A 15,993-nucleotide genomic window follows, 5' to 3' on the forward strand; every position below is an offset into this window, starting at 1 on the left:
GGATGTATTTGTGAGAAGTGTAATAGGAAGCAGTCCTCAAAGTCGCAGATGCAAAACATCCAGTTTATCATTGTTGTAAATTTTACTTGTCTATTTCTACTTTTTCATAATTTAAGCTTAGCCCACACAACTATGCCAGCTTTGAGTAGTTCACTCAACTGTTTTCAGTGTACTCCATGTTATATATGTGCATGCAGAGGTGCGAGAGCACCGAAGTACACGACTACTTGTGGAGCATCGATCAAGGCAAGCAATTGTTCACCCTGACCAATGCAGAGCACGGAGAATAGAAATATCTGATCTTTGGAGGTGAATACCTTTGGACTTTTTTGCTCATACAATTCTGTTTGGTGGAAAACCCCTCGTTCAGAGTTAACATCAACCCCGTGATCTCAGTAAGAAAGCTCGGAGGGTAGTCTCGTATCCACGTTACCTTCTTTTAACCCAGGTCCCTCTTCGTAGACCGGAAGTGGCTTGTGACGTAGGGGAAGTGTTAGGAATGTAAAAAATATGATGGTTTCCCGCGTAAGTTACGTATGACATCATAAATAATTTATGTATTTATCTTTTTCAGTAATACAACCTAATACAGTTTTAATTATCAATAAAAAGCTAAATTGGCATACCTTGTTGCTGAGATCCAGCTTGAGCTTTAATTCTAGTCCAGTGCTCGGAGATATTCATAATAACAAGCGGATGAAGCGATACAGATACGCTTCCGGACGCTCCAGAAGCTGCCATAACGTTTTTTGTCGAACCTTCTACTTCCATCGCCATTTTTTAAAAAGATTTCCCACGAAACTTTCTGTTCTAACACTCAATGATGATCAGCCGACTAAATATTTGTTTCCAACAAAAGACTCGAGCGCCACTTAACAGAGTAATTGAGAAACTGTATATTGACCAAACGGAAAATGTTTTCGAAGTAAAATATACCATATTTTATAATTAAATATATAATAAAATTTAATACGAATTATTAATATAAACTTTAAGACATAACTTTGATTAATTTTTAATTTACGCGTTAATTTAATAAAAACGTATTTAAACTCGTCGCTAGATGTCGCTTGAAAATAAAAAATGTCTGCGCCTATGGATAGATTGAAACAGTTGGAATCGATAGAAAAAGATATTGCCAGTGCTTTGCAGAGTGGAGGTAGAAGGTTGCTTATTAATTTATAATTATACTAAGTGACCGATTAAATTTAAGACTGTTTCGATACAAAACTCCTTTTATATATTTAATTTATAAGCCAAAAAAATAAAATTTACATGGGGTCAATCATTTAAACGTAAAAATGTTATTTAATTAGTATTAAATGTATGACGTTAGCTATTAAAGATATCTACGCTGTTATAATTTATATTTCACCATTAAAAGTTATATTGAGCGTCACGTGACCATGTGACCAGATTTACTAGGCAGAAATCTAAGATAGAAGGACGCGATTTGGACTGAAAGAGCTGTAGAGGATATCGATAGGAACAAAAAAGTCAAAGGAATCATGCCTGTAAGTGTGATCCTTTGCGAGGTATTTGCCTCCAAAGGTCAGTTTTTCCATGTGCTATAGTCTGTCTATGTAAGGAATCAACTTGAGAGCAGCAGACATGATGATGATTCAGTTAAACCAATCGGCACATTTCGCTTAATATGTCAGGCAATGTGTGAATAAAGAGTTGTGTACAACACAACTCTTTATAGCACCTGGAAGTAGGCTGATTTTGGGGAGGCTATATCTTGCAAAGGGTCACACAATTTTCGATCCTATGGGCATGCTCTACAGTTATGTTAAGGTCCCAACAGTGTCATTCACATTTACAATTGTACCATTGTGTTGTGCACTCCACAAGCCTATTGCACGTTTAACAGACAGTCCAGCATGGTGGTCAGATATTCTAATGATATTTATTGGTAAAGAACAAAAAGAAATCCAACATGCAACTCTTTATGAGATATTCAGCTTCAAACGTAGAACCCTAATGGTGCTGGTTCTGGTTACCACCTTGTTTGCAAATGTCACATTTGCAAGCAAGTTATGTTTTAGGCCTTTAACCTGTGCCTTTAACATATATAATAAATGCATTAACTTATATTGACTGAAAGCAGTTTTTACCATGAACCAGTACTATGCACCATCTGTCCAACTTTATATTAGTACTGTCTATAGAAAAAATCGACTTGGATATTAGCCAATGAGCATTAGCCATCGATCACTTAGTTGTGGCAAGTTACTTTCAGTTTCTTCCTCATTTGTTTGGATCAAATCTAGAACAGAATGATGCGATTGGGACTTTGACAGAGCTGTAGAGCATATCGGTAGGAATAGAAGTCATTCTGCCATCTAGTGAGAAAAAATAAAATAAAATTCACACATGATAACAGCTAAAATAAAATGCTTGTGTATATACACAAGCATTTTATTTTAGCTGTTATCAACTTTAATATGATATCTATCATTGTTATGTAATTTAGATTGCTTTGATTGTAAAAAAATAATTGCTTGTGTATATACTGTATATAGTTAGATTTTCATGAGAATGTCTGTCTATCAATGTATATATTATGCTAATCTTTTGTTGAGTCTCATCTCAGTGAAGTGTATTATGATATACTTGTCATAATTATTACATATAATTACTAGTTAAACCATGGTGGCAATAGCTTATATCAAGTAATTTACTATACTGTCTAGTGAGACAAAGAATCAGAGAATAGAATTTTCTGACATTGCTTAGAGATATAAATATAAGGTTCCAACTTGGTTAGAAGGCCTGATCTACTGGAGGCAAATACCTGTGACCAAAGGGTTGGCACCAGAACAGTGATGCCTATGTCAGGATCAGCGATGGCAATTCATTCGTTCACATATGAGTGGTCAGATTCAGGAGTTGGACATCCTGAGAGACAATGCGGCCAAAAGAAGCGCACATTACTACTAAATTAAAAATACCAGTTTATTTTTGTATATAATTAAATTTCCACGTATACATAAGATAACGTTTTAGCACCATAAAATGAATAAAGTTTTGGTAGCATAACATAACAGGAGGCTTTCTAGCATAAAATTTTTTGTTACTTTATATAAAGTTAGCTGAGAGAGAGAGATCGAACTTACGTTCTTTCGCATGAGGTTAAATATCTTGATTGGTTGAATCGGCTTGATCGAAGTCTTGAAATCACAAAATGTCCTGATGACAGGGTGGAGAGGTTTCCTGGTTGGGTAGCGTTAGGCTGCTTGATGATACAGTTTGCAATCAAATGTTCGTTTCTAGGGTTTCTACGGCAAAGGGCGGTTGGTTGAAAGGATTGGCAATGGAACACTCACATGGAAAGGAGGAGGTTGGCCAACTCTCTATGTCGGTTCCCACATTCATCTTTTATTTTAGTGGTCCTTCCCCTTGATTTTGATGCCCGTTAAGGCAATGTTAAGTTTTTTTGACCAATAGATGAATTTTAGATGAAAGTTCCTGGTGACACATACATTTGGAAGATGTGTCACCTTGGGAAAGGAAGTAGATCTGGAGAAAGATGCAATCACATCCTTCCATTTTCTTTTTTTCTTTTTTTTTTTTTAGGTGTTGGGAAAATTTTTCTTTATATAATATGTGAAATTTAGGCATTAATTTAAACAAATTTGATATATTTTGTTGCAGTTAATTAAAATTTCCATCTCATCTGGTCTCTCACATACCCATGAAGCCAACTTAATAGCTGCAGAAACTGAAAAGGACTTTTGGTCTGGGATCTATTTTTGGTTACATATTTTCATCAATGACCTAAAATTTTTATGGTTTGGCTATATGCATTGAAACATGATTATAATGTTTTTTAAAAGTTTTTCTTGGTGAGCTGAGAGGAATTTATTCTAATAAACAGCAGAGCTGCAAGATAATAAAAGTCATAAACAGTGTTTTCTAATAGCATGCTGTCTGCTAGAGGAAGATGAAGCTTACATGGGTAGGCTGAAAAGTAATGCACACATGCTTGTAGAACACGAACAAAAACAGATAGCAAGATTGGGCAAAAAGTACATTAAAGTACAATTTTTAAGCTTCAAAATCATATATTTATTTTTCAACATAGTCACCGTTAAGGCTAACACATTTCTGCCAACGTGTAACAAGTTTTTTCATTCCGTCACTGAAAAATTCTTCCGACTTTTCTCGAATCCAGGACTTGACAGCTGCCTTCACCTCATCATTCAAGATGTAATGATTACCCTTGAGGTCTCTCTTGAGTAGAGGAAAAAAATAAAAATCACAAAGCGCAAGATCAGGGGAATAAGGAGTGTGTGGAATAGGTTCAAACTTCAGGTTTCGCAGAGCCTCTCCAGTTGCATGTGAGGTGTGTGGACGAGCGTTGTCATGTTGCAAGATTATTGGCACCAGGCTGCTTCTAACATGACAAACTCAACATCGGAAGTGTTTTAGAGTCTGTATGTACTGAGAAGAATTAAACATTGCAACAAGGGTCAACGGTAATCGTCTGTGGCAGTGATCGGACGTCTGCTGCGCATTTCATCAACAATTATGGCTTTTCCACGCTCACAACCACAAAATTTTATTATCCATTGATTTACAGTAGATCTCTCAACAGCATTGTCACCATAAACAGCCTTTAAATGACGATGAATCTCAGTAGGAGTCACTTTTTCAGCAGTTAAAAATTCGATAACAGCACGCTGTTTAACTCGCATTGACATAGTACTAGTCTCCATATTTTCGCTTCTCAAAATATACTGAATGAACGCAACAACCTCAAACTGCACATACGCATAAAGGGGGAATGTTACTTCCATATGCCACCTGGCCTGCTTCTGAAAATCATTTCATTCGTGCTCTACAAGCATGTGTGCATTACTTTTCAGCCTACCCTCGTATTTTAAACTAAAAAATTGCACATTTTATTCAGTTGAAATAATGTGTGTGTGTATCTAGTGTTGCATTGTTGCTTGAATAAATGTGATTTATTCCATTAATTAATAGTTGACCTCGGATAATAATCTCATCCAATTCCCAAGAATAGAAAGAATAGCCACCCTCTAATAGTTAGCATATTCTAATAAACAGCACAGTTGCAAATTGCAAGCTGACAAGTTAAGTGTGCTATTTATTAGAATAAATAAGATATATATAATAAACAATTTATTTTTGCTAGAAAATATTGCACAGCATTAACCACATGCTCCAAGTATATAGTAGTGAATAACCTCATGTTGGCAATATGCCATGTGTTATATATGCATTTTTTAGTTTTCTCTCATACAGAGGATAACATTAAATTTAAATATTATTTTAGGATGAAGTTCAATTTTTGTTGATGTTTATAAGTTATTTGGCACTACAAGAAACAAATTTTGGAAAGTCAGTCTCTCAGAAGGTCATTGCTGGGCTTTGTGAATTGTGATCCCTTTTGATTTTTTTTGCTTATGTAAGGATGACGTACAATTTTTAACTGCGTATCAATGACCTCTGGCAAGCATAAAATATTGCTTTATGATTCTACTAGTACTGTTTATAAGTTATTTTAGTGTTTATGAAATTGGAATAATAATTGCAATTAATTTAACATGATAAATCATATTTGATATATGGATGAAAGATTGATATAACTGAAATAACTTAAATAATCAGTTGAAAAATTCAGTTAAATAAGTTCACAAAAGCCAGCACATTGAAATTTAATATCTGTTAAAATTTTTTAACAAAGGTTCTGTGGATCTGAGTGGGCCTTTTTAATCATACCCACTGTGGATTTGGCCAGGCCCACGACAGATGCAGTTAGGTAGTGACCAACAGAGTCTGAAATATCTGAGACAGACTATTCCTGGAATTGTTTATCCAGATTTACATAACAGAATTTTATATTTTAGATATAAGTTATTTTATATTGTTGTCAATGTTAGTCAAGCAACTTCATGTCAAAGGTGAACAAAAGAATAAGTATCAATATATCTATTGTTGAGTTCTTGAGTAGAAAATTATTGACCATTAGAGCGCAATTGTAAAGGCCAGAATGCATACCAGGATTTAAAGTATTGAATAAAGATTTCTGTGGTGTGTGATTAGATTTAATGGTTATTATAGCCAAATTCATTAATTATATTCTTAATCCATCTTACAATTTTGTTGCACGTACATTAGGAAAATGCAATTAAGTAACTTTAAATACCATCTTCTTATGTCAATTCTAGATTTATAAATGAAATTAAATATAAATTTTCAAATATCTTTATTATTTCCAAAAGCTATTAAACTGAAAATTGAATATTTTTAAAAAAACCAAATGCTTATTATTGTGACATTGTCACAATGCCAGGCTGCAATTTTTAATCATCTTTTAATTTAAAAATCTAGCAACAGGTTGCTTAACTTTCCTGTCATCAGCATTTAAAACTGTGTGTGTGTGTGTGGTGTTATCTGTTATAATATTTTATTGAAAAAACTTTTTATATAATTAATTATTATAAACTGACAAAAAGTTTAATTTTGAGGGTAGGGAGAAGTTCTATAAAAAATTGTAAATTTCTATTAACAAGTAAAATCATTAAGTCTGTCTCCACTTGAGATATGACACACAATTCTCCTATATCTCCCAACTCCATTGACCTTTAACCACCAAAATTTAATAGCATCAATCCCCCTAATACACAAACTTCCCTGCAAAATTTCAGAAATTTTCGACAAAAACATGGAAATTATTAAGCTTCAGAATGGGTGAACAAAATTTGGTCCCCCCCCACACACTAACATCCATATATACCAAAAAACCCCTAACTTTTTTTTGCATTTCTTGACATTTCAAGGTCCCATGTCAAAAAATGTAAAATTCTTGGAGTCATTTTTTGATCAATTGCCTTACTTTTCCTGTTATATATATTAAAACCAGGAAAATAAAAATCATATGACTTTCAATCCAGACTAGAAGTTTATATATAGTTAATTGTGACATCATCACAATGTTGGGTTGCAATTTTTAATCATCTTTTAATTTAAAAAATCACATGATTTTAGGCCCAAACTGGAAGTTCATATATAGTTAATTGATACCTTCAACCCCAAGCCTTCTATCTCTGGTCTTGATTTTCATCTATCTGACTCCGTTCTCAAGATTAATAAATGACAGACTGATGGATGGATGACAGCGAAAATGTATATGTCTGCAATCAGAAAATTGCAGCCCAATAAAAAAAATATTTGTAAATATTCATTTTAAATATTTTTCTAGGAATATTAGAGCCCATTTGCCATATAATTTATAGAGCAAAAACAAAATATTTTTTTGATACTTGAAATTTAGAAAAGAATTGATTAATCTACATGTTCTAATATATTAAAGCAGTGGTTCTTGTGCTTTTTAAAGTTGTACGCTTTTAATTATAAAAATTTTTAACAGAACACTTAAAGCAAAAGGTATAGATCAGGGGTGTCCAACCCGCGGCCCGCGGGCCGCATGCGGCCCAAGGCAAGTTACAATGCGGCCCAATAAACGTGTAAACAAAACCGACAAATTTTAAATTAAATTAAATTTATTTATTTCAACGGCATAAACTCAAAAAAGAAGTTTCACAAAGCCGTAAATCTTTATATGTATTTTACTTTTGAGTCGAAAGGAAATATTTTCAAATACTTGGAAATGTGTGAATGAGGAAAGAATACTAAATAAATCTAAAGTTGAGACTCGAAGAATTATAGTCCCAAATTCGAGGAAAGGAGAGAAAGGCCAAAAGATAAAACGTAGTGAGAAAGATTAAATAGACTTTCTGTTATGCAAATATGGACCCTTAATTTTCCAACTTTCCTCACTTCTTTATCTTTTGTCCTTTCTCTCCCTTCCCCGCATTTGGGTCTATAATCCTTTGAGTCCAACTCCGGCTTTATTTAGTATTTATTCCAGGTTACAAGTTGGCTACCCGTTTTTTTGTTTGCCGTAAAAAATATCATTTGGCGCATTGGCTATTTTTTGGGCTACATCTTATTTATAAATATATTAGTCGAATAAAAGTGCATTTTAAAATGGTGTTTTGTCAATTTTTATTAATTAGAGACCCAAATATTTGTGTTTTTCAAATACATTTTTGTTCGTCTCCTTTATAATAAATGAATTTATCCATTTCTAAGTAAAAATTAGAAGTGTCTGTAGAAGTAATTTTTTAATATATCCTTTTTTGTGATAAAGATTTAATACTTATTACTATAATCTAGATATGTTAATTCTTAAATATACAAGTATATTTAAGGATTGGGCCACAAGTATATATAATACACTTGTGGCCCAAACTCCATGACATTTTCCAATGTGGCCCAGAGAAACAAAAAGGTTGGACACCCCTGGTATAGATGATGACACAAGCCTGAATTCATAAATAAACCTTAAAATTAGTAATATTTTGAAAGATATTTGAAGAACTTAAGCTCGATAATAGTCTAACCTGGAACCACACAGTATATACATAAGGTGTTTTCAGTGTTTTTATAGAACTTAAGCTATAGTTTAGGAATAGAGAGGTTGCAGCCGATGTTTTCATCTCAAAAACGTGAATGTCAGACATTCAGCGCTACCATTCTGTAAGCCTAGAAGTTTGACAATGGCATTTGGAACGTCAGTGGAATCATGCTCAATGTTCCAAATGCGGCTGACATTCACATTTTCGCAATGAAAATGTCAGCCGCAACCTCTCTAATAATACAGGGTGTCCAAAAATTTACTGTGCAGTGAGAAATTTGTAATGACGTTGAAGTTATACATATGTCATTGCACACAAGACCTGTAAGACTTTGATCATATTCAATGACCTTTTAATTTTTATATTTAAGCCTTGTTTGGTGTTTGAATATTTCTGTTAGTATTTGTAATTGTTTGAACATCAAACCTGATGAATATCATTAAATATGATCAAAAACATTAGTTTTTCCTAGTTTAATAATTTATTTATGTTCCAGCTGTTACAGACTGTCATGTTTAATAAACCTTTCTGCTGTTATATAAGGTTGTATGTAGATGATTGAGTGATCTACTGAAGCAATTACTATATAACTTATTGGTCTATACTACATGAAATTGTTGATTACAACCAGTTAATTAAAAAAGTAAACAGTAGAGTTGATATAAAGTATATTTTTGATTATGCTATTTAGAATTTATAGCATTATTTCTTGATTTTTTATTGAGTGATTGTTGGGGTGCAATTTTTCAGATTGCAGACCTATACATTTCCACTGTTTGTCTTTTGTTGATCTCGAGAATGGAGTCAGATAGATGAAAACCAACAACAGATTTGGAAGGCTTGGGGCCTAAGTTATTGATTAACCACATAATATATCATTTAATACATCATTGGGAAAAACTATTACTGTAATGCTAATGGTGTATATTAGTATTGTAAGTTTGATTGAATAAAACATAAGAATCTTGCTGGTCAGTGTAACTATCCCAGATGACCTAAACATTATACTGAAAGAAATGTAGAAACTCAACAAATACAAAGATCTAGAAATAGAGATTAACAGAATGTGACAATGAGAATTATCCTGGTGGTAATGGGTACACTACGAACATTTACTGGATTTTATGAAAACCTTCAGATACTCCTTGGTCAACCATTGGCCGAAGAGGTACAGAAAATTGTGATGATGGATACCATATGTATTATGTAAAGGGTGTTTGGTTAGACTGCTTCTATCTCTTACTGAAATCTGGATATGCCATAGCTGCCATTTGACAACTTTGTAGCATAATTTTTATTACATATAGTAATGATAATAAATGGTAAAATAATATCTGTTCCCTGGAAGAGCTACCTGGAGTCAAAACAAGTTTAGGGTGGCTATTTGACGAGAATAATTGTACTAGCAGTTGTAGTAGTGAGAATAATTGTATAAGCAGTAAATAATTGTTGTTAACAGCACAGTGGTTGATTTTACAAAGAAAATTGCACATAGACTTTGTCCAATAAGAGTTTGAGTCAACTGCTTAGCTCTTATTTACTGTAAAGAATATAAATTGAAAGCTTCTAAATAGTTTTTGGAGAATCATTTTATAGAAAGAGAGAATTACTAGAAATTTCTAAAGGAAAAATTTGAATTCAAATGCAGTTGTTGTAAAAATGCATGTTTTATCAGGAGCCAAAGAGTTTAACTGGACTACAATGTTTGATTGATGGGAAGTCTGGTTGAAGTCTGTTAAACTCTTTGGCAACTTCACACCAGCTCTGGATCTCCTTGTCAAAATAACTTAAATTTATCTCTCCTTATTTGGCACCTGTAAAAGAAATAAACTAATTATGAGATAAATCCTAAGGTTCTGACTACTGTTCCTGGTATTTTGAAAGCATTTTCCAGAAAATCATTGAAGTGAATCTAAAATAAAATATCAAATATATATGTAGTAAGACTGATGACTATGTATAAATTCAAATTAAAAGTAAAAGTATGAACCAATTTCAATTAGTTAATATGTAAGTATGAAATAAAATTTAAAATATAATTGGCATCGTCTTATTACAAGGCTATAATTTTCCACGAATTAAGCATAGTCTTGATTTAAAATGTTAAATATGTAATTAAATGCATTTAAATGTGAATGCTCCTCAACAGAAACATGAATCCAAATTCAAACAAATTTAAATTAATGAAAATCTATGCATATAATAGCAATATTTTAATTATAATGAATGTAAAAATAGTCTTAAATTTAATGCTTCTATCTTATTATTAAGTCATTCTATGATGTAATTTAAACTTTTTTTCAATTGATATCAAATCATGTAGTTTATAGTAACAAATAAAAAATATTTTTAATTGTCTTTTTTATTTGACACTTTATTACAGTTTTATTTGAAATTTGTTTTTAATTTTTTATTCTGTCTTAAAAAGGTCAAGCTATATTAGAATTAAGTAAGGAGAAACCAAGTATGAAGCAAGTCGATACTCATACATCTACATTTTTAAAAACATTGGAAAATGTTGAAAATAGTCTTTCAAAACACATCACTTATCTTACGCAAGTATCTACAGGTAAGTTTGAGTTTTTTCTTTTGTTCTCAGATACTGTAATACAGCAGAGCATCGATTATCCGAATGTTGATCAACCAAAATGTCGATTAACCGAAAGCTTTCCAGTTGGCAAATTTAAAATTCTGCTAGTGCTGTGGTGCTGCAATCTTTGGCTATGTCTTGGGTTACTCCAATATTATTTTTGTTGGTGTGCATGTTTTAGCTGGCAGCAATGGTGTGACCATGAGAGAGTACTTAAGGACTTGCCAGGGTTTGAACGAATTTCAACATGGGATAGGTTAATATATTTTTTCATTCATAATCAGTTATCCGAAAAATCGATTTTCTGAACAACCCCAGTCCCCAATTGATTCAGATAATCGATGCTCTACTATATAAAATTGCAATTCTTTAATATACTTAATTCCCAGACAAACATTTTTCATCTACTAAGATCATCACCTAGTCTGAACATTCCAAAATTGGAATGTAATTAAGAACAGTGACGTATTACAAAAACGATAGAAAACGTTCAAAACAAATATATATAAACTGTATTGTGAGGCACATTCAATTTAAATATTATTTAAATTACAAGAGAAAAAGTGTATGCTCAAATAACATCAATAACTAACAGCTATTAATTGTAGGTAATACATTACATCGGTGCTGAGTATGGGTAATAATAATATAAGAAGGAAAGAAAAACATTCTTAACATAATTATGTATAAAAATTATCTTTTAAAGTACATTTAAAGACAATTAGTTTACAACTGAATTCTAATTTTGGAATGTTAAAGACCATCCGAAGATGATCTTAGTAGTAGATTGAAAACATTGTCTGAAAATTAAGTTTATAAAAATTCTTTACTGGTGATTTAAGGTTTTTATGGTGTGCAATTATATCAATCCAGTCTGGTGTAGAAGTTTGAACTTTGTTCAATGTATTCTAGTCACTAGAATAATACTCAAATCTCTTAGACATTTAAGTTACAAATATTCAATCTGATCATTCTGTTGCTTATCACAAACCAAATTTCACTTGTACTTTTCATAGCAAATCTTTCTCTATGACATTTTACTATTGTAATGATGTATTGTCTTAATTCTATAAAATTATGTTTACTGAGCTGGCTTCTTGTTTAAGGACAAATTACTTAAATTATCATACCTCACTCTGCAACTTCTTTTCTGTCTACTACTTTAAATTTTTATCTTCTTTTTTTGTTAATACAGTTAATAATTATTAATAACTATTAATTAATTATAATTAATTAATAAATCTAATGAGCCAATATCAATCTACATGCCATTTCCGTAGAAAAGATGTACTTAACAGTGTGTAAATTTACATCCTGAACTATTTTCAATCAACCCTAAAAATGTCATATTGACTTCTGGAGCCCTTGCTCTAGAGATACATGAATGTAGGCCATCCTTGTCATGCCACATATCATCAGAGTTGTAATATCTGTAGAAACTTATTGAGGAAAATGTAAGCAGAATTCAATTAACAGCATGATGTGTGCACCTGAAACATGATCCATATTGAATGTTTATCATTTTAAGATTTAAAACTAGAATTATTCTAGTATGTGATGTATGTCACATAATTGCAGGCTTTCTCATAAGAACACCTCAACTTTTAGCTTATTAACCCCCATTAAACTCGCTGCCTGATACTGTCCTAGGGGCAGACCACTGCAGTCATCCTGCAACTGAGCTTAGGGATAGAACAGTGGACACAAACATCTACTTTCTTCTTCACTGAGTCAGTAACCAACTTTTACCAAACTTTGCTTTGTTCAGCCAATTAACTTTTCACAAGTAGTGTTCAAAACCTTTTTAACCAATCATGTCATAACATAGTTTGTATCACATAATATGATGAACATAATAGTTTTCTTTGGTTAGTGTTCATTTCATTCGTTCACAGTGGTTCATATGCAAAGTTTCTGAGTAACTAAACTGGCTTTTAGTTACTCAGCAACAGATAAATGCAAATTGAATAACACTAAGAAACAAATGTTCTATAATGTAGCATAATCTAATAGTGTTCAGGATTATCATTTTCTGTTATTTATATTAAAATATTGCCAATTGGCAATTTTGGCATTATGCAATGTGAACCTTGTATTATAAATAGTAATTTGAAAAGAATGATATGCATTCACATGCTTATTAACTAGTTAAATGCTCTCTGAAAAGAGACTGCAGTTCGTAACCATTTCATGGCTGTTCATGTGCCAATGTGAACCTAGCTTAAAAAAATTACTAATTATTTTTTTTAAGTATCTATTTTAGTAGAATATTATTTTATATTTTAATCAACTTGTTTATTGTTTATTTAAAAGTATAATATGAAGATAGATGGTGAAGTCAAAAGACAAACAGAAAAAAATCTCATAATGTTGTACACCATAAATTTAAATATAGATATTATTTTTAAAGTCAATTTTTAATTTTTAAAAATATTTTTGGAGAATTATTCTTTCAAATATTGAAAGTAAGAAAAGAAAATGGGTACTATTTTATAATTTACATTTGAATTTTTCTTAAATAAGAGATTTGCTTATTGATATATATTGAAGCTTAAGAGAACAACATGTAAAATGTTTATAAAGTGATTAAAACTGCTGTTAGAGAGCTAGTATTATTCATATAAAATATTTATTTACTAGTGAATAAAGATTATAAAATTTTTCCAGGACAAGCTCATGAAGGTTCTAGTTATGCCACTCAGAAAGTGATGCATATGGCATGGCACAGATTGGAGCATGCACGATCCAGACTCACCGATTTAGAAAGAATTAAAAATCAACATCAACAAGCCAGCAGACAATCAGCGTTACGACAGCAACCCCTAAATACGTGAAGGAATATATTTTTTCTATTTAATTAAGGCACAAAAACTTTTCATTTTTTACAGAAAATTTAAAATTTGAGTAACTTTTAAATTTGAAATATGCAAATAAAGTTTTTTCAAATGTTAATTTAATTATTGTTTATTCAACCAACTTTCACATTTGCTATTTTCTTATAATGCTTGTGTAGAGTGCTCAATATTCAATTAGCCATGTTGGTTATATTTAATTTAAACCAATCTCCTCATTCCCAATTCATATCTTAAAAATACAAATAAACTTCTAACTAGTTTAATTTACATTTTATCACATAAAACAGTGGTTTCCAACCTTTTTTCATTAGCGTATCCCGTGACATGTCATATCTCTAGATTGTATCCCTCATTTAAGAAATTTAGTGAGTACCCGTATTGTTAATTTTACATATTGTAACTTTAAATTAAAGAAAAAAAAGTAAATGAAAAAATATATAATAAAGTTGTGATTGTTGCAAGGAATATATTTTACCTAATAATTTTTTAATACTATTAGTTTGTGATACATAATATATTATTTTTTCTGCCATAACAACTAACTTTTCTGTACCCCTAAACAACCTATTACGTACCCCTAGGGGTACGTGTACCACAGGTTGGGAATCGCTGACATAAAAGACAAATCATCTTTATTAGTTTTGGAGCATACAAAAATATTTTAGAGTTATCATCAGTTTTTATAATGGAAAACTTGTCCTTAGACAATAATATTTTCTTGTAATCTGTAAAATTACATGGAGTCTACATGACAGTTTTACAGCTTGATTTCATGCTGAGCCTTGAACCATAAATATATATATCACATGATGCATTACCCCAATTGACTTTGATAGCTCACTACGGAACACTAATAAGAAATCCAAAGTTGAATGCTGAATATGAATATTACATTGATTTCTAAAAGTTATTGACTTAGGAAACAGTTTTTTTCTTAGAAAACTTTGTGTCTTTTTTTATTTAAAAAACCCTATGTTGGCTAATAACATGTAATTTTATGTTATGCCTGTTATAAACATTTTTAACTGAAGACCAAGACCATAAAATTAATTTTTTTTATAAACCTTTAATGATCTGCATTTTAATTGCTACGTATCCTCTTCAGGCTAAAAAATGTTTTAAAAAAGTACAGCTAAAACACATTATAAGAAGCATAACATAAAATTACATGTTATTAGCCAACATTGTCTTTTTTATTAAAAAAACACTTAAGTTTTCTATGAATTTTACATAGACTCTGTATTTTTTTTGTTCATCAACATATTAATAGAAGAGATTTACGTGATGAATCGATTTTTATACACATCAAATTAAAAGACAGAATTTTCTTGATTCCAAGAGATGATGACTCTTAGAATCTTTCACCATGCACATTTAAGCAGTTGAGAGATTCATTCTTATTTGCTGCAAGTAACTCAAATTGTTTTTATAAACTAACAACTACTTTTGTTAATTAGTACAAACATTTCAAATGAAAATTTTGTAAAAAATGGCACCTATTAAATCACAATAATGTTGTTCTTTCAAGACTTCTGTAATGTAATCATATCTTTTCTATGTAATATTTGAAAAAACTGAATACATACACAGGGATGATCATAATACCTATAAACATAGATGAATAGATCTAATATTAATAAATTCTTTACTGATATATTACATTATGTATGTTCAATGCTCATTGAAAATTACAATGAACATGGTTCATCAAGGCAGCTTTTCCATCATTTTAGGCTGAAGCTTTCCAACTTTATGACCATTCTGAACATACATATAGCTGCTAATATATTTTTAAAAATTCTTTAACTCAGTCCTGTGGGCACTAAGAAGGCCTCTGTATATGCTCTTAGTGAACTCAAGTGGGCCCACATTCATAACATGGCCTGTTACTGTAAAAGGATATGACATATCCGGGCCAAGTCACTCACAAAATTTCTAAGTCAATCTGAGTCATCCTGAACAGTAGGTTGCTATTTACTAACAGGAAATAAAATCTTTAAGACTGCTATTTATTAATAAAGAAACTTTATGCAATTCAATTCAAATAAAAAATGGCAAAAGAGGACTGCTTTACCTGTCATATATCAAGCATTTGATG

General features: G+C 31.3%; 2 protein-coding genes across 2 annotated transcripts in view; one reads left to right on the forward strand and one right to left on the reverse strand.

Moving 5' to 3' along the window:
- The window catches only part of LOC111640851 (COP9 signalosome complex subunit 6-like), a 32,666-nt gene extending 31,806 nt beyond the window's left edge, over positions 1-860 (reverse strand). Inside the window, exon 1 of the mRNA XM_023386929.1 lies at positions 627-860. Within this exon, the coding sequence (XP_023242697.1) occupies positions 627-777 (151 nt within the window). The 5' untranslated portion in view covers positions 778-860. The remainder of the gene's footprint in view (positions 1-626) is intronic.
- Positions 861-1,063: 203 nt separating this feature from the next.
- On the forward strand, positions 1,064-13,954 carry LOC111640862 (mediator of RNA polymerase II transcription subunit 11-like). Its single transcript, XM_023386938.1, has 3 exons — positions 1,064-1,159; positions 10,879-11,019; positions 13,708-13,954. Exons 1-3 carry the CDS (start codon positions 1,084-1,086, stop codon positions 13,872-13,874), a joined length of 384 nt encoding a protein of 127 aa, XP_023242706.1. The 5' UTR covers positions 1,064-1,083; the 3' UTR covers positions 13,875-13,954.
- The last annotated feature ends 2,039 nt before the right edge of the window (positions 13,955-15,993 follow it).

The sequence above is a fragment of the Centruroides sculpturatus genome, unplaced genomic scaffold (assembly GCF_000671375.1).
Source record: "Centruroides sculpturatus isolate CEXI.00-Female unplaced genomic scaffold, Cexi_2.0 scaffold163, whole genome shotgun sequence".
Classification (NCBI taxonomy): domain Eukaryota; kingdom Metazoa; phylum Arthropoda; class Arachnida; order Scorpiones; family Buthidae; genus Centruroides; species Centruroides sculpturatus.